The sequence below is a fragment of the Pipistrellus hanaki genome (assembly GCF_964339955.1).
Source record: "Pipistrellus hanaki genome assembly, chromosome: 10".
NCBI classification, from domain to species: domain Eukaryota; kingdom Metazoa; phylum Chordata; class Mammalia; order Chiroptera; family Vespertilionidae; genus Pipistrellus; species Pipistrellus hanaki.
The window spans coordinates 36,598,802-36,618,123 of record NC_140512.1 but is presented as its reverse complement, the minus strand read 5'-3'; the positions used below and the strand labels follow the sequence as shown (position 1 = coordinate 36,618,123).

The window sequence follows — 19,322 nt, the reverse complement described above, 5'->3', positions numbered from 1 at the left end:
AACTCACTACACCACAGCAAATTTAAAAGAAAGAAAGAAAGAAAGAAAGAGAAAATGAAAGGAAAGTAACATTTCTGGATGTATCTGTTTTCTTCTGATAAGAGCATAGAACATTTCAGTTGATTCTGCAATTTAGTAGCTATTCATATGGGCATACTAGGTAAAAATAAATAAATAAATAAATAAATAAATAAATAAATAAATAAAATACGATAGTATGCAAATCTAAATCTAAAATTAATTTACTTATAACAGGAAATTTTGATACATCACATTTTTGTAACTGAATTTATATTGGATTTGTTCATTTGAGCGTTTGACATAAAACTGCTGCCTGGGTATATCTTAGAGGATCATCGCTCTCTAAGATGCAATTAGAAATAGCAAGGGACACAAAAAGCTGAGGGCAGTTAAAGTATCACTTTAAAACATAATGTTTATGTCAGAGAACACAAACTAAATATTCCCTACCATATTAAGATAAAGTGAAGTGACATTATACAATACGTGCCCGTTAGCTACTATCAGATTTTGGGACATACTGATAGCTCCATAGTGGATTCCACTAGCTCGTATGACCCTCACAAAAGCAAACGTATTTACTTAATAGGTATCAGAGAGCAATTTTCAACTGGTGTGCTGCAAGAATTTTTAAAACATGCAATACCTGCCTATTTAGTCAGTGGCACTGACTTCTTTTTCCTTAGATTGCCAAATTAAAAAAAATGACAACAGCCAACACATCAATAGCCATATGGTGTGAATGGAACTATACCTAGTTTGTGTTTTTGTTAGATTGGCCAAAAATATGTATTTTTTTTCTGTGTCACAGAATTTTAGTAATTAGTTTATGTGTGCCATGAGATGAAAAGGTTTGAAAATTGCAGCATTAGAAAAATAAAGGTTCAATTTTAAAATTATAAACAGTAAACCCTAGATAAACAGAAACAATTTAAAGCTTATCATCCTTTTCTTTACTTCTTTCTCAATTTTACTGCTTAGCCTAAAAGCAGTATAGAGTTTCATTGCCAGACACCCAGCTATCTACCTAGCGACTCTCCTTTGGTTACTTTCTTCAGTCTAGCAGCACAATAGTTCTCAAACTTGAATGTGTGAAAGAATTACCATAAAGGATTTGTACACACAAAACCATGTATATTATACTATAGGGTTACTTAAGAGATTTTTCTAGGCCAATTTAATTCTAGACAACTTTCATCATATGTGCTAACTTCAGAAGCTAACTAAAGAATTTCCACTTGCCCTTACTTACTTATGAGAATTATTAACACATTTCCCTGGAATCCATATACCTTTAGACATAATTATAAACATATTTTCAGCTACAAGGACACTTTCTGAAAACTCATACTGTACTAAGGTGTAATTTCCCTTATTTCATATTGTATATTGGTTACAAGTTTCACCCAATTTTTTACAATATAAAAGTTGTTTTAAAGGATTCACATAATAATCCTCCTCTTCCAATGAATAATGGACTAGATAGAAATAATTTTGAAGGTTTCATTTTATAACTCAGCTAGACAATCTACTAATGCGAAATTGTATTTATTACACGCACACCCCAGTTTCATTGAGGTAAAATTGTATTTCTTTTAAGTATAAACTCAAGCAGGCAAAATGCTTTCCCTGAAATTTCCCTTGTCCTAAAAACTCATCATTTTTTACCAATAACTGTCAAAATTACTTGTTTATATTTCAACATATGCCTCTGCAAAGTTTTGTAAGAATCACTGTTGTACCTTTTTAGTGGTGCCTACTTATTGTTTGTTCAAAAGATGAACCTAGTGTATCTTAGCTTTTTTTTTTTTTTTATAATCCTCACGTAAGGATATTTTTTCCATTGATTATTTTTAAGAGAATGAATGGGGTTAAGGTGAGGGAAGGAGAGGATGGAGGAAAGAAGGGAAACATGGACGAGGGATGGAACCTGCAACCCAGGTACTTGACCTTGACTAGAATCAAACCCTGGACCCTTTGGTGTGACGACAGATACTCTAACCATTGACTTATCTTAACTTTTTAAATTTCAGACAGCAGATTTCAAGAAATTAAACATACACCTAGAAACATACCTTACTGGAGCTCTAATTCAGTTATTAAAATATTTGTATAGATTCTTGATCTGATATATAAAATACTGTATAGGAAACATTTAAACATATTAAACCTGCATTTGTGACATATAGTATAAGTGAGTTATTTAAATCTTCCAGTTTTCAAATGTCAGGTCCATACTGTAGTGATATAGATATAGATATAGATATAGATATAGATATAGATATAGATATAGATATAGATATATAGATATATAGATAGATTTTAAACAGGGAAAATTAATTAAAATGTAGCATCTTTTCTATTTTTCTGGACCTGATCTTATCTAATAATAGACAAACATGTAAATTGACCATATCTCCACTATGCCATAGCCAATCAGAGTGAGTATGCAAATTAGCCCAACAAACATGGCAGTTAATTTGCATACATAGGCACCCAGTGCCTGGGTCTTGGGAACATCCTGGCATCCAGGTCACTCTGAAGTAGGCCCCACGTGGGTCCTGAGCAGCCTGGAAAGGGCCTGAGCCGTAGGCTCCTGGGCAGGACCAAGCTTGCAATCAGAATGAGGGGGCAGGGGCAGAGCTGGCCATGGAAGGGAACTGAGGGTCCCTTTCCCAGGCCTAAAGCATTGGCCAGCGGCTTTAGGCCTGGGCAGGGGCGGAGCTGGCAATCAGATGAAGCTGAGGATCCCCTACCAGCCAGAGGCTTTAGGCCAGGGTAGGGGTTAGCCGGCAATTGGTATGAACTACAGAGGAAACACCTTTTCTGACCGCTCATTGACTAAGCTTCCTGTATGCCACTGGTAATATTCTTAGTAACTTGTACTAAGAATCCAAAAAGGTGATCTAGGGTTTTTCCATCACACTTCTGGAGAAAAAAAAAAGAAGGTCCACTGCTGGAGAGCTAAGAAATGTCATATCCTACCCTGTTTGGCTCAGTGGATAATACCTCAGCCTGCTGACCGCAGGGTCTGGGTTCAGTTCTGATCAAGGGCGTGTACCTAGGTTGCAGGCTCCTCCCTGGCTGGCCCAGGTCAGGGCTCATCCAGGAGGCAACCAAAGTGTTCCTCTGTCTTTCCCTTTCTCTTCCACATTCTCTAAAAGTCAATGGAAACATATTCTCAGGTGAGCATTAAAAAAAGAAAGAAATGTCATATCCTATGAAAGACACATCTTGAAAATGCCTAAAGAAAGGTATCATTTTTTCTTGGTGAAGGGACTGGAGTCCGTATTGATGAAAACATCTTGGTGGCTGTGGTGACTGGCAGTGGCTGCAGCAGCGGGGTGAGGGGGCTGGTGCCTTCCCCTGATCAGCCGGGTCGCCTCCCACAAAGGGCTTCCAGTATGTGAGAGGGGGCAGTTTGGGCCGAGGGGCTCCCCACCCCTGGTGCACAAATTTCATGCACCAGGCTCCTAGTGTTAACATAAACAGAGAAACTTACGTGATATGTCATTAAAATTCTTTTTTGGATAATTTACTTATATTAAGTTTAAAATAGTATTTTCAAATATATGTGAATGAAAAGAAAAATTTACTTTAATGCAGATGGGTAATGCAACATCTGATTAATTTTTGCCTGGTTGTGGGAAAAATAAAACATTAAGTAAGTTAAGTGTACATTTTTTCTCCTTCCATAAAGAAAATATATATATATACATATATATTTTTTTTCCTTATTCCTGAAATGTGGAAGTTTCATATCTTTCCAATTCTCTTTGTATAATTTGAGCTCTTTCCTAGCAATCCATTATATCATGTTTTCTATACTAATCATTGTATTCAGACTAAAGCCATTATTGTTGTTGTTATCATTATCTTCTGCATCACCATCATGGCTGTTGTCGTTATCATCACTCGGAGTGGAGGAGAAATAGGATGCTGGTACAGGCTCACGCCTTTTTTTATAGCATAAAGGCTAGAAAATATACTCCTTGAATGTTTGCAGTGTTTATGTAATCTGTGCCTACACTGCCAAGGTTTATTGAAAACAGCTGGGTTCTGCTGCCTTTCTCCCTCTTTGTTGGAACTGTTGCCAGAACAGGTAGTCAGAAATGGAAAGTAAAGGGAAATTCAGGCATCTGGGGCGTCTCTCAGGAAAGCAGCTGTGGCTTCCTTGGGAAGCAGTCATTGTTTTCCCACCAGCCAGGTCTCGGAATACCCTTGGGTCTAGTTCTGGCATGGCTGGCCTGGTAGGATGCAGTTTATGACTTAGGACTTACGTGAGAAACCTTTTGGTTGTTCCCCTCTCTGGCAGAACATCGAAAGAAATCCCTCAAGGTGCAAGCCGTACGTGGGCTGTTGGCATTCGATTTAGCCTACTCTTGGAGGTACTTACTGGGGCTGTAATGATATCTTTGACACAAGCAAAAACAACACAAAAGAATATTTTCAAAACATATGTTTCCAAGATATACTGTCCTGTTTTTAAAACCATATATCACTGTTATTGCTGTAAACATGGCATTTTCCCCCCTAAAAATGAACCCATTTTTTTAAGAGACTTGTTTTGTTTCCTAGATAGTAGGCAAGTAAAAATAATTTTTTTAACAACACACTTAAAAGACCGGAATTAGCAGTATTGAATAATATTCTCCATTTATAAACATGCTCTTCCATATATACATTTTTGTATATCAAGTATTAAATATAATCCATGGGAAATGACCTAGGATTTGATTATCTGAGAGAGGTGCCAGAAGCCTGCTCTTACTACATTGGATACAGTGAAAATCAAGGTGCTCTTGTGATGGGACACTTTGGCAGGGACTGACACTCATTTGCCTTTAAAAAAAAAAAAAAAAAAAAAAAAAAAAAGTAGCATTTTGGTTGAGGAGGACTGAATGGTTTTCTTGATAATTCTTGTTGAAACAAAGCTCTTATTTTAAAATGTAAATGCTTCATATTTTAATAATAAAAAATAAAAGGGTTTTAGAATAGTGTAGTATTTTAATTTTGGGTTAAACATCATGCCTTCCACCATTACAAAGTGTTCTGTTAGGACACTTTGGGGCCATAATTAATCCAGCAACATTTTATTCAAAAATTTTCTGTTTCAAGACATGCTAAATATGAGGGAAACAATTTTGTGGTAAAGTTAGTCATACAGAGGTAAATAAAATGAAATATTTCTAGTGATAGAACTTATTTGCAGAAATAGGAAAGTTGAAAAATAGCTAATGGACTTTAAAATCTACTAAACCCTCTTGTACTTAAAAAAAAATGCAGTCATAGTTTTTAAGTCAAAGGGTCAGGTTATTTTCAATTGTTAGACCATCACTAATTTTAGTACACACAAAAGTCTCAGCACAGAGTCAAAGTAGGTAATGTTCATTGAGTGCCTTCTTATTGTTTTTACTCTGTTTTATTCCCAGCTTTATAAAAACTAAAATAGACTTTCCTTAAAAAATTTAATTTTTCTGATTTCTTTTCCCTTCTGACATCTATAAGTGAGAGTCCATGATGAGTACAAAAGGAAGAGTATTAGTATAAAAATATTGTTTTCTACAAAGTACACCTTTCTTAAAATTTTTCCAAATAGTATGGTCAACAGTCACCATAACATTCATTCTGAACAAGTGAGATTTGGTCCTTTATTAATTTGACCTTATTGCAATCTTTTCTCCATATCTCCATATTGTTTTCTCTCCTGTAGTTCAAGAAAAAAGTTGTAAAAGTTCTTCGTCTTCTATAGCATTAAGAATTTAAATGATTAGAAAGATATAAAGGCAGGCTTTAGTTTTGAAAAGGCATGTATTTTAATCATCCATGAATATATAACATGTCTTAACAACTTTGTCTCTAATTTTTCTGTTAGTTGTGGTAAGTTGGGCATTGTTTGCACTTGTCCTTATGACAAACTGCAAAATAATCTATATATATAAAAGCCTCAGTGACTGTTATGACTGAATGGCCAGTCAACCAGTTTCTATGACACACACTGACCGCCAGGGGGCAGATGCTCAATTCAGGAGCTTCCCCCTGGTGGTCAGTGCACTCCCATAGTCAACCTCCCAAGGCCATACCCCCTGGCCAGCCAGCCAACCTCCATGGCCCCTTCCCTGGCTAGCTTACCCCAATCACTCCCATTGGAACCTCCTGCCGCCCCTCCCCTACTCCGGGCAGCCATACCTAATCACCAGCCAGACTGAGAGACCCCACCAATATAAGAATTCGTGCACTGGGCCTCTAGTAATCCTATCTAATAAAAGAGTAATATGCAAATTGACCGCGCCTCTGCTACATCCTCAAGCCACACCCATAAGCCACTCCCACAAGCCATTCAGGATCGAATATGCAAATAAACCCAACCAAGATGGCTGATCCCATGAGAGCAGGAAGGAGGAAGCCAAGCTTTCCATCTTCCCTTGCTGGTCCAGGCCTACACTTAAGGCTACAAAGTTTCAATTATAGAAGGTAAATAAATAGTAAATAAATTCCTACAGAAATGGCTGCGGCCACAGAGGGGGCAGAAGGCTTGGCTCTGCTCCAGGCTGCAAAGTTTCAATTGTAGAAGATAAATAAACCCCAGATACCAGGGGCTCTGCTTGGGTCACTGGGGGGCATGGCCAGCCTGAAAACCACCACAGGCCTCTCTCCCAGGCTGCCCCGTACCCCAAGGGAACCCCGACCCTGATCTGGGATACCCTTCAGGGCAAACCAGCTGGCCCCCACCCATGCACCAGGCCTCTATCCTATCTAATTAAAGAATAATATGCAGATTGACCATCACTCCAACATACAAGATATCTGCCCCCATGTGGTCAAAGATCCTGCCCCCACGTGGACACAAAAAGACCACCACAAGATGGCCAGCAGGGGAGGACAGTTGGGAGGGACCAGGCCTGCAAGTGAGGGAAGTTGGGGCAACCAGGCCTGCAGGGAAGGGCAGTTAGCAGGGATCCGGGCCTGCAGGGGAGGGTAGTTAGGACAAATAGGCTGGCAGGGGAGCAGTTAGGCATTAATCAGGCCGGCAGGGGAGTGGTTAGGGGTGATCAGGCTGGCAGGCAGAAGCGGTTAGGGACAATCAGGAAGGCAGGCAGGCAAGTAGTTGGGATCCAGCAGTCCTGGATTGTTAGAGAGATATTTGACTGTCCCTAAATGGGCAGTGGGATATCCCTCAGTGTCCCAGATTGGAGAGCGTTCAGGCTGGTCTGAGGGACACCCCTCAACCCCCCATGCACGAATTTCGTGCACCAGGCCTCTAGTAGTAGTAATAATATGGGAAAACAAGAAGAAGGAAGCCTGGATATAGAAAGCATGTGATTAAAATATTTAGAAATATCCCAGGAAATCTATATAAATGTAAGATATGTCATTGTAACGTTGTATATCTATAATGATACTTCATTCATAACTTTGAGTTTAAAGATGAAAAATCCACAGATGTTTTTGAGAAATGTAGCATCTATTTTCACTCAATGCTAATTATGGTTTATACAATTTCCACCAGATGAGTTTGCATGCTAATTCATGCCAACTGTCTTTGCTGAATTGTAGGTAGGTTTTGGAGACCTCTAAGTAATTGCAAATATTCTTACTACTAATATTTCTTCTTTTCAGATGTTATTGTGATAGTGCAAATGTGATATGGACAAACAATAGGATATTCTATAGGATATTATTATTTTTTTTAAATATATTTTATTGATTTTTTACAGAGAGGAATAGAGAGTTAGAAACATTGATGAGAGAGAATCATTGATCAGCTGCCTCTTGCACACCCCCCCACTGGGGACGTGCCCGCAACCAAGGTACATGCCCTTGACCAAAATCGAACCCGGGACCCTTTAGTCCGCAGGACAACGCTCCATCCACTGAGCCAAACCGGTTTCGGCTCCATAGGATATTATTAGAAAGGATGCACACTTTCTTGAGCAGCTTAGAATTTTAGAAGTGAATAAGTTATTGTACATAATAAGATGTATTCATTTCGGAGAAACTGAAACAGTGGTTGCAACAAAGTTTCTGGGTTTTTCAATGTGTTTAAATTAAATTAGTACATTTTTGTCACTAAAATTATAAAGGTCTTTTGCCTCTAATAGTAGTAAAATAGTGAATATCTTAGTTGGATTCCAGTTTTAGAGTTCAGCCAAATGACTTTAAAACTTTGTTCTAATTTTAATTTGTGTTTATTTTCTTTAAAAAATAATATGACTGTGGTATATTTAATATATTTTCTTTAAAAAATAATATGACTGTGGTATATTTAATATATTATCTTGTTTGAAAATTCTTATTTGAAAATATTTAATGATTAAGGAAAGTATATATTCTTTTTCAATAAGGCATTGTTATGACATAAGTATTCACATAAACTTGCTTTTATGTTGTTTTTCCTTAGTGAAAAACTTTAATATATATATTTTTAGAACTAATATAAAATAATAATGTTTTATTTAAAGTTTAAATAGTAATAAATATTTATAAGACCACATATAAAACAGCTGTAATTGTATCTGGTCTTGAATGGGGTATAGAAATAAACAGAGAGAGAAGACACAAAACTTCCCAGTAAGAGGTGCAGTGTTTGTAAGTTCTTTTTTTAAAGCCTGTTCGTTTGTCTACATTTGCATGTCATATATAGGATAATTGGGGGAATAATTCTCAATTTCTTCTGAGTTGGCATTTGTCAAATTTTAGTCTTAGAAAGTTCTAGTGGGGGAAAATCTATCATTACTTAATATGTTCCTAATGTTTTCATTTCAAAAGAACCTTCAGTACATTTGAGTCCAATTTCCGTTTGTATTCACTTGTTCTCTTGCATTAATAGGAAATAGAGATATTTTCTAACAATTCAAGTTTGATCTCTGATTAAGCTCTTATCTATACAGCAAATAATGATCATCTCAAAAAATCAGTATATTATGTTTAAAAGTATATTTAAGAAAGAATTGCTTTTTTCCCCAAAAAGAATTTCATAAAGGCTTCTGTATGTCTAATGTGTTTCCACCAAAATTAATTGTTACTGTTATGGTTGTGTTAAATAGGCAATTAAGTGGTATTTTATGAACTTCATCAATGTCAGAGAAATACTTTTTAGATAAAAATCTACTCTTCTATTTATAGACAGCTTATTATTTGTTAGGGATACAAAAAGAGATATTCATTCCAGGAGAATTATTTACTCAGCTATGTAAATGGTAATGTATTTTTTTTAATTATTTGAAAGTGATTAAATTTCAAATTTTCACAAAAATTCTATTTTATCTTTAAAATATTTTAAGTTTCTTCCTTAGCAAGATAGAATTTAGCAAGCAATTTTACCCATTATTTATAAAATGACTTAGTTTCTCTAACTTATTCATTCAATATTTTAGTGATTTAAAAATTTGAATGAACTTGTTAGTTATAATTATATTACCACTACAAATAGGCATATAATTATATGATATATTACATCTCAGTGACTGTTTTCTATGTCAATACATATTTGTAAAAATGAATACATGTTTGGGAATCAAAATAAATTTGAACTATTTCAGAGATTTTATTTCTCTTGTGGGTACATTACAGCTTTTATTTTATTCACATGTTTAGCCAATGGTTAAATGCTTTAAAGTGAGAAGTTGCTAGCTATTTCTAATGAAAATTTGTCCATTTCTTAAGGTGATATTTAATTGTCTTTGCTTACCAGGTCATTTATTAATATATACAATAGGTGGATTTAACCCAAGAGAGATGGATATGGAATAGGTATAACTGTAATTTAAGGAGTAGCAGTTTGAGGAGAGTTACTTGCACACTTTCTTATACTTTCTCTTTCATTTAAGATTAGATGCCTGACTTGCTCATACATAGAGCCTTTTTTTTTTTTTTTTTTTTTTTTTTTAAATGGGAGGACCAGCAGAATAACACATAAGTTCCCACTGGGTTTTAGTGTAGAATAGTGACTCAGATTAGCCACCTGCCAATTGATGAACTTTTTGGAAAGGGGTGGAGGAAACATGGAGAGCATCTGTGCAGGCCAAAGTTCAGTCATCAGAGTCGAAGGCCCTAGGAAGTCAAGGAAATAGCCTGAAGATGAGGGCCATTAATGATGTGTTAGCACAACGAGTGCTTGACATATTTTGGATCCAGGTGTTAAAATCATGGGATTTGCTCAGATTTAGGCTAAAATAAGTGTTTGTTGAATTAGAAACATAGTTTCTGTAGACTAGAGAAGAATTTTGCAAAAAACTATGGTTGCCATTTTTCTTATGCTAATTACTAGTGTAATAACTCTCTTATCTTCATTTAACAAATAGTTGAACGAGCCATATGTGAATGAATGGATCTCAAGTGATATATTTAATCATCAACTATGGAGAGCTAAAATAACAGCTTCATATGAAAATAAAGAAAACGATTGGATGAGGGAAAGTTTAAAATGGAATGACTGTTATAATCAAGTGGTTATATTGAGTACACATTAAATATTTTATAGCTTAAAAGTTTATATAAATAATATATTTAGATTGTGCACACACAGACATATATTTAAAAATATAAAAGCAAATCTGTTTTTTCCTACTTATTTTCTAATGGAACAGGGTGAATATTTCAGGGTTATACATATTTTGAGTAGGATATATTCACTGCAAGTAATTTTTATGCTCCTGTGCCAATCTGGATTTCATTATCTATAAGAACTCCATTTATGCTTAAAATATTGATTGTGAAAAGGTCTCAGAAACCTAACATTTTCTGACTCAAAAATCACCAGGCAAGTGCAGGTGATGACTAAAAAAGAGGAAATGAATTCACTGTTGATGTTCATATTCATTGACCTGACTTCCAAGGATGTGCAGTTAGATTTTCTGGTGGGAGTGAGGGGGGCCACTAAATAAATGAAAAACATCATCTCAGCTCTGCAATTTTATAATTTGTGATTTCTTGGTAAACCACATAAATCCTGAGTTCCCATTGCCTCATCCACATACTGGATACCAATTCTTCATGGTTTCTTATGAGAATTAAACATCACAGTCTTGTAAAAAGTACCTATGACAATGCCTAGCCTAAACATTAATTTGAATCTGAATCTGACCCCTGTGATTCATCAGCCTTTACCCCTCATCACTTTGAAGGATAAAACATAAGGGTCTAGAAAACAACAACACAGATAAACAAAATAAAACGGAAAAAGTTCAATATTAAATTTTTGGGAAGACTCTAAAAGCATTTTATAAAATTGAAAAGTATAAGATCTGTGTGTTTGTTAGGAATGTTCCCTAAAGTAATAGGAGTTGGTTACAGTTTATTTTTTTCCCTATTTATTTATTTATTTATTTATTTGAGAGAGAGATTTGTTGTTCCACCTATTTATGAATTGATTGGTTAATTCTTCTGTGTGCCCTGACTGGGGATCAAACCCACAACTTTGGTGTATCACAAAGATGCTCTAAACAACTGAGCTACCCCACCAGAGATTGATTATAGTTTCAAAAGGGAAAAGATTTAGTTGTACAATGGTTGATTAACAACAAAGGCATGAACTAAAATTGTAATCTTTTTCACTTTCTTGCTAGATCAGAAGTTATAATATTTCTGGAACCTCAGGTGAAACTGTTGATCAGCTAAGGGGTAGGAATGGAGGAAGGGAAGAATTATGACATATTTATAAGATTTTATATACAGTTTTAGAAGTTTCACCCCAACATTCACTCATGGAAATAATAATTATGATCCCTAGGCACTATATTCAAAACCAATAAAAACTCCCATTGTTAAATATATTTCAGATTTCAGGACACTGTACAACACAAGGTACCCATTAATTGCTTAAGGATTATTATGGATCCAAACTAAACTATTTATCCTGATGTTACAGTTTTATCTCTCACTTGAAAGTTGTCTTCTCAACTACCTCTATGTCAATATTAACCTATCATCATAGACAAATTAATTCATTGCATAATCTAAGGCCTTTCACAAATACCCTCCAACCCTGGTATTATTTTATCTGGAACCATCATAAGAAATCACATGAGGTCATTTCTCTTGAATTACAGTCAAAAGAAACAAAATCAAAACCAGACTTTAAATATATTGTATTTGATTTCTGAGGTAACTCCAAAATGTTAATACTATTCTTGACTTCTGCTTCAATATAATTGTTGATTTTATTTTGGGTATTTTTTCATATTTTAGATGTTATAGGCTGAAAGGAATGCTTGGATTAGAAGAAAACACTCAGATTTGAGAATGTAAAGGATAATGGTTCTCTAGAACCAGACAGTTCACATGAAACTGAACAACCGACCCATAAAATATAGATATGAATGTTTAGGAGGATCTTTAATAGAAAAATTAGCACAGTTCAGAGTATTTTCTGTGAATTAGTGGACGGCCTCAATTAATGGCCTTGACTTCACTTCAGTCCATCACTCCAGAAGGTTTCCCATGTCTCCATCTTATTACTCAAATGTGCTCCTTTGTATATTTTTATGGGTCTTTCACAAATAGTGATCTTCTTCCTGGGAAGAGGAAACTGGACATATTTTAATAGTTTGGAGATGAAGTTTGCATACACACACACACACACAAGATGGGGAAACTCTCACATAATGATCTCATTAACCTTGCTGTTTGGGCATTATTCTTTTTCATTATCATACTACGGTAGTAACACCAAAAATGATGATCATATAAACAATCCTATAGCTTTAGTACACATGTGATTATAGGAGGAAGAGTTGGCTTAAGAAAAACCTAACGGTATAAAGAATATGACTAGTGCTTGGATTTTACCTCAAGTTAACTAGACAATATTCATTATGGCATTTTGATTATTCATTGTGAAAAGTTCTACAACCAAAAATTCTTATTAAGAATGACTCTATAGTCATTTTTACTCATATCAGTAGAAATCAAGAATTTCATTTGGGTAATTTTTGGTGATTTATTGGGAATATATGGTATTACTTGGAAGTAAATAATAAACTATGAATGCTTATTATGATGTAGTTATATCTTCAATTTTAAAAAGAATTTTGCCTTTATATTTTTATACCTGATAAGATCAAAAGATTGGTAAGGTAAGTCAGCAGTAGTGTTTATAATTTAATTCATGTTGGGTAAAGTTCATAAAATGCTGGATCATATTGCCTTAGAAAGAAATTAGTTTTTAATATGTTTTTATTTCTTCCTTTCCAAAAGTTTAAGCTATATAAACAATGAGATCATTTACTACAGTACAATAAGTGGTATGTATGCCCAAGTGCTAGAAGAAAGTTCTGTTTCATTCAATATCTGACTTATATAGCCCCATCCCTATAAATGACCCAGATTTGTGAATATATATATATATATATATAAGAAAAAGCCACAGTGACAAAACATCTTACTTCCACTCCTCTCTTCACATAGCATGTTTTTAGTTGGGTTGGCTCAATTCTATCAGTGAACAACTGCTACATTCAATTTGAATTATCTAACTGTAGAAAATGTTTGTTTATTTTATCTATATTTTTAACTCAGTTGAATGAAGGTACTGATTTAATTTTAATTGTTTTTCCTCTTTGTGTCTCCTTCAGATTTTTTTCTCCATCTGCATTGCTTTCTGGGGAGTAAGAAGCATGCAACAACTTGTCTCTGGCCTTTGGAAATAATTTCAGTTTGTACACAATTCTCTTGTTTTAATTGGTTGTCTATAACCACAATATGTTGATACCAACTACAAAAATAATGATCCTATGTCATAATTAATGAACCACTTATTTAGTGAAAGATAATATACAATACTTATATACTCTTGCTTGCTTTCCACATTTATTATTTTCTTTTAAAATTAAAGTTAGTTACAGTTACTTTATTGATAGGGATGACAATAAATGATTTCAAGTGTAATGATATTATATCCACTGGTAGCATCTAATGAGCAGAAGAAAAGGGAGAAAACAAAAATAGTAAAAAAGAGTAAAGATGCCATTTGCATTGACTTGACAGCTTTCCCTTTGCTGTTTGCTAAGACTGTTTGTGTTATACACTATTGAGTGGGCTCTACCTCCTGGCAACCCAATGAATGAGTGATGTCCACAAGGTCATCTTCAACAGCCTGCTCAGCTCCTGTAGACTCAAGCCTATGGCTTCCTTTATGCAGTCAAACCATCTCATATTTGATCTTCCTCTTTCTCTGCTGCCTTCTATTTTCCCCCAGAATTGTTGTCTTTTCCAAATAACCTTGCCTTCTCATGATGTGTCCAAGTAGGACAGCTTCAATTTTGTCATTTTTGCCTCCAATCATGTTTCAGATTTAGTTTGCTCTAGGATCCACTTGTTCATGTTTCTGTAGGTCCAGGGTATCTGTAGAGCTCTCCTTCAACACCACGTTTCCAATGAGTAAATTTTCCTTATCTACCTTCTTCACTGTCCAACCTTTGCCTCTGTACATAGTAATTGGATATATGAGTTATGGATGATCTTAGCCTTGGTCTCTAATGGCACATCGTTGTTCTTGATCTTTTCCAATTCTTTCATTGTTACCTTTCCATGTCTCTCTTGATTTCTTGACTGCAGTTTTCATTTGATGACTGAATCAAGGTAAACAAAATCATGAACAATTTTAATGTCTTAATTTTCTATGTTAAAGATGCATATTTCTCCTCTAGTCATAAATTGCAGCTGCTGTTGCTTTTGTTGTTTCTCCTTCTCTTTCTCCTCCTCCTCCTCCTCCTATTTCTTCATACTCTTACTCTTACTCTTCTTTTTCTTTTTGTTAATCCTCACCCATGGATATGTTTTCATTGATTTTTAGGGAGAATGAAAAGAGGAGGAAAGACATAAAGAAACATCAATGAGAGAGAGACACATACATTGGTTGACTCCTGCAAGAGCTCCAACCAGGGCGTAGGCCAGGGAGGAGCCTGCAATCAAGGTATGTGCCGTTGACAGGAATCAAACCCAGGACCCTTTGGTCCACAGGCCAACATTCTATCCATTGAGCCAAATTGGCTAGGGCAGTGGTCGGCAAACTCATTATTCAACAGAGCAGCAAACGGCAGCTTGCAAGCCGCAGTTTGCCAACCACTGGGCTAGGGTATAAAGTTTTTCTTCTTACTGTTCAAATGCAGTCCTGCTTTTGTACTTTATTTCATTTGTATCAGCTGTCATTTCAAATCATTGCTACTTTCTGCCCATCAGATGGTGTTATCTGCATTGCTTAAGTTATTGGCATTTCCTCCACCAATTTTCACTCCTCCTCTCTCTGAGGCTAGCCCAGTTTTTCATATGATATGGTCTTTTACAGATTAAATAAATAGTGATATAAAATGTACCATTGTCTGACCATTCTGCTAAAATTGTGCTTAGGTAAATACTTATCATCATAACAAGTGTATTACATTAGTTGTCTGCCTAGGATTATATATACCATTAAAAATCACATAACCTAAGAATCTACATTGTAGAAAAAGACATAAGTATAATGAAAATGTATAGAATTTGTCAGAATTAATTGATTCAACAGATTAATTTGTGATGCATACGTCTAATATGTTTGGTCAATTTGTTTTGGTAGATTAAGAAATAGACAGTAATTCTGTTATTTTAAATTGTCACAATAATGTTAATAAAACTCTCTAAGTTAAATCACCTCAGGCATTTTGTGTACATTATTCATTGGGATTGTAAGAATCTGCCAAAATCATTAGGAGGAAACTGACAGCATAAGGTTCAAAGGGGAGAAGACTCAAGGCAGTTGAAATATTTTTCTTCCATTCATCCAATATTTCTTAGATTTAAAGTTACAATTTAAGAAATCAAAGATATAAGAACCAAATCAATGAATGCTGTCCTTCATTGAGCTTTACCAAAATAAATCACTTTATTACACTGATCAATTGGTTAACTTCATTTAAAAATATATATTATTTAAGCTTTGAACAGAAAAATTAATTATTGAAAGAATCAGACTTAAGATGTATATTGGGATTCATGAGGGATTGAAGTAGATTTATTTTTCAAACTAGAAAAGCAAAGGAAGTTTAAATTTTGTATAATGGAAAAATAAGTTATATTTTAAACATCAGAAGTAGGGACTTGGTTTTGGTTCATTCTTCTCTTTATCCTTTTTTAAAATATTTTTTATTGATTCTAGAGAGGAAGGGAAAGGGTGAGAGAGAAGCATCAATGAGGAGAGAGAATCATTGATTGGCTGCCTCCTGCACGCCCCCTATTGGGGATCGAGTCCACAACCCAGGCATGTGCCCTTCACAGGAATTGAACCCTTGAACTCTTCAGTCTGTGGGCAACGCTCTATCCTCTGAGCCAAACCAGCTAGGTCTTCTCTTAATACTTCTTAATTCAACACAGAGTACCACAAATACTAAGCCCATCACAAATATTAAACCCTACCTTTGTCTCTTACCAATAGTTCTTGCTGGACTTGACATGTATAGAACCATGTTGAAGCAGGGAGCCCTCTGCTGGCTTAAAATTGCTAAATATCTAGTAGTCTAAAAATTCTGAATTCACTTGAGAGAATAAGAGTCAAACTGCTAAGGCAATCTATAGCTTACATCTTTCAGAAATGAGATGAGAGTTTTCACAGATCTTCAAAGTATGTCAGAATAATTTGTTTCCCCATGAGTCATGTATATATACTTGAGTTTATGTGATTGCATAGGAGTGGCCTCAAAATGAGTTTAATAATTGATGTAAATAATTCAAAAATGATAAAATATATTTCTATGGGGAATTCAGTTTTCTTCAGGTAGACTGAAACATTTCTCTCTCTCCCTCTCTTCCTCCCTCCCTCTCCTTCCCTGCCTCTTCCCCTCCCTCCCTTTCTCTCTTCCTCCCTCCCTCTTTCTCTCTCTTCCTCTCTCCCTCTCTCCCTTGCTGGTTAGAAATGATTTTTCCTTTAGAAATGCAAAAATATTTCAAGCGATGGATTTCTAGGCCTTTGAAAGTAGAAATGATTCCCTGATAGGTTGTGTTCCCAGATCCTGTGTGTGTTAACCAGAGCACTTTATTCTTCACCTTCAACCTTCCTAATTTTCCAGTCCAGTTTTCTCTTGCCAAGCACTAATACATGATGACAGATCATATAACTATTATTAATGTTGTAAATTGATCTTGAGTGATGCCAAGTAATTTATGCTTACCGTACTCTTGACTGGAAGCAGTTTGACTCTTATTCTCTCAAGAGGAAAAGCCCTAAAAATAGGACTCTTGAATTACTCTCCACTTCAAATGGAGATATGCAAACTGACTTTGTAGATACTTATGAAGATTCTGAGGTTTGCTCATTTACCATAAGGGAGGATAAAGAAAGGGAAGCACATTTGTTTAATCAGGAGTATTCAATTAGCATTATTTTATTTAGTCTCTAAAATCCAGCAGATTCAGTGATGTTAATGCCATTTTACAGAAGAGAATTCTGAGGCTGGAAGAGATTTCAAGACTTTCTCAGGCCTATAATGCAAAATCTGTGTCCAAAAGAAAATTTAAAACCTCTGACCATTCCATATCAAAGTTCATAATGTTTCTCCATTCCATGATGTCAGATATCCAAGGCAAATCTTTAAAATTATAAATTCTGGAGTTTAAGTTCAGAGTACTTCCTATTTAATTTGGTGCTTCAAGGTACAAAATAAAATTCAAAGGATAAGTACTTTTGTTAAAGGATGGATTAGTTCATTAGGTGAGTGAGAAAAGAACTTCTAATCTTTCTAAGGTCCTAGGTTTATTTATAGAAATGCCACATGTCTGAAGGAACTCATTTCTGTACTTGATTTGATTTGTTAGAATTGCCCATTACTTTAGCTCTATTTGTTATGTCATTTACTTCCCCTTCATCTTGTTCTTTCTGATTATTTTTCTTAAATGTAATCTAATCATTTCATCATCATGATATTTAGCAATGTGTGGATCTGTAATTATATATCTGAAGTACAATTATGCACCAAAGTATATGAACCCTTGTTAAATTTAACATTGCATTATTGCTTATCAGAGGTTCTCAATGTCATTTTACTGATAATAATTCAAACATTCTGTGTGGGATTTTCAATAGAAACATTGAGTGGAATTCTTTAAAGTAGAGTAGGTTATGGTGGACAGTCATGTGACTTCTCTGGGAGATCAATAGTGGCTAGAAAATGAGCTCCCTTTTTATGCCCTCTGCTCTATTTTTTCATATTTTTAGCTTTCAGGTTCCCAAGGAGAAATTGAAAACAGAGAAGCTAGTTGGATCTTTGGTTCTCCATCACCACCATTTGTCCCACTGACACATTCCCACCACCTTTCCATTGTATTTTGCTTCCTCATGTATTCACTTACTTTTTTAAATGTTTGAATTTCATAGATAATCACTTTTATTAAGTCAGAAAAGGGATTAAATCTAACTATTGGTTTCCTCTATGTATGCTCCTTTCTATAGCCAAATGTGAGTGGGTAAAAGCAGACAACCATGAAACTGCTCACAGACTCATGGTTACACATCTCAAGCAAGCTCTTAATTTTGTCCTGCAATCATATGATACTTCCCAGTCCGATTCTCTTCCACACTCCTCAGTAACTGTTTCATGCGCCTCGAATTTTCAACATGTCTTTAGTCTTAATTGATATAGCTCCGTATTTCATTGCAAACAAATAAAAGTATCGGAGAGCACTTCACCTAATACTGTCACCCAGACCTGTCCCTAAATGAGCTGTTCCTGCTCCTAAATAGGGCTAACCTCTGTGCTTGTATCCCAGTTCCCATCCACCCTAGTCTACTGAGATATAGCTTCAGTAATTCTCACTTTTCCTCAATCTTCTGGATCATCCCTGTCGACATACAAAATTGCTGTTATTTCCCCAAAAATTTAAAAAAAAAAAAGGTTTTATTTCATTTCTCCCTTGCTTCCAGCTAGCCCTATTTGTCTCTATTGCTCTACCTCAAATTTCCTTCAAAGAATTATCTCTAATCATTGTTTCTATTCTCTCTCCTTGTTGGGCACACTTTAGTTGGGTTTTATCACTCACTGCTCTGCTGAAATTGCTCTTACCGAAGTCATCACAATGTTGTTAAGTCTAATGACCATGGTCATGACCATTACCTAACTTAACTTCTCAGAAGCATTTGATACTGTTATCACACTGTTCTCCTTAAAATACTTTCTTTCCTCAGTTTACAGGACAACTCACCTATTTTTTCTCTGAACTCATGGGCCCCTCTAGTTGTTGTTTTTTCCTCCCTATCACCCATTTCTTAATCCTATCAGTGCTCAGAGTTAGAACTCAATCTTTGAACACTCACACTCTAGATGTCATCATTT

General features: G+C 35.3%; 1 protein-coding gene across 2 annotated transcripts in view; it reads left to right on the top strand.

Moving 5' to 3' along the window:
* Positions 1 to 15,647, top strand: part of AGMO (alkylglycerol monooxygenase) — a 260,218-nt gene extending 244,571 nt beyond the window's left edge. For both annotated transcript variants that reach the window (XM_084897113.1, XM_084897114.1), the window contains exon 13: positions 13,596 to 15,647. In XM_084897113.1, the coding sequence (XP_084753239.1) occupies positions 13,596 to 13,670 (75 nt within the window). In that variant the 3' untranslated portion in view covers positions 13,671 to 15,647. The remainder of the gene's footprint in view (positions 1 to 13,595) is intronic.
* The last annotated feature ends 3,675 nt before the right edge of the window (positions 15,648 to 19,322 follow it).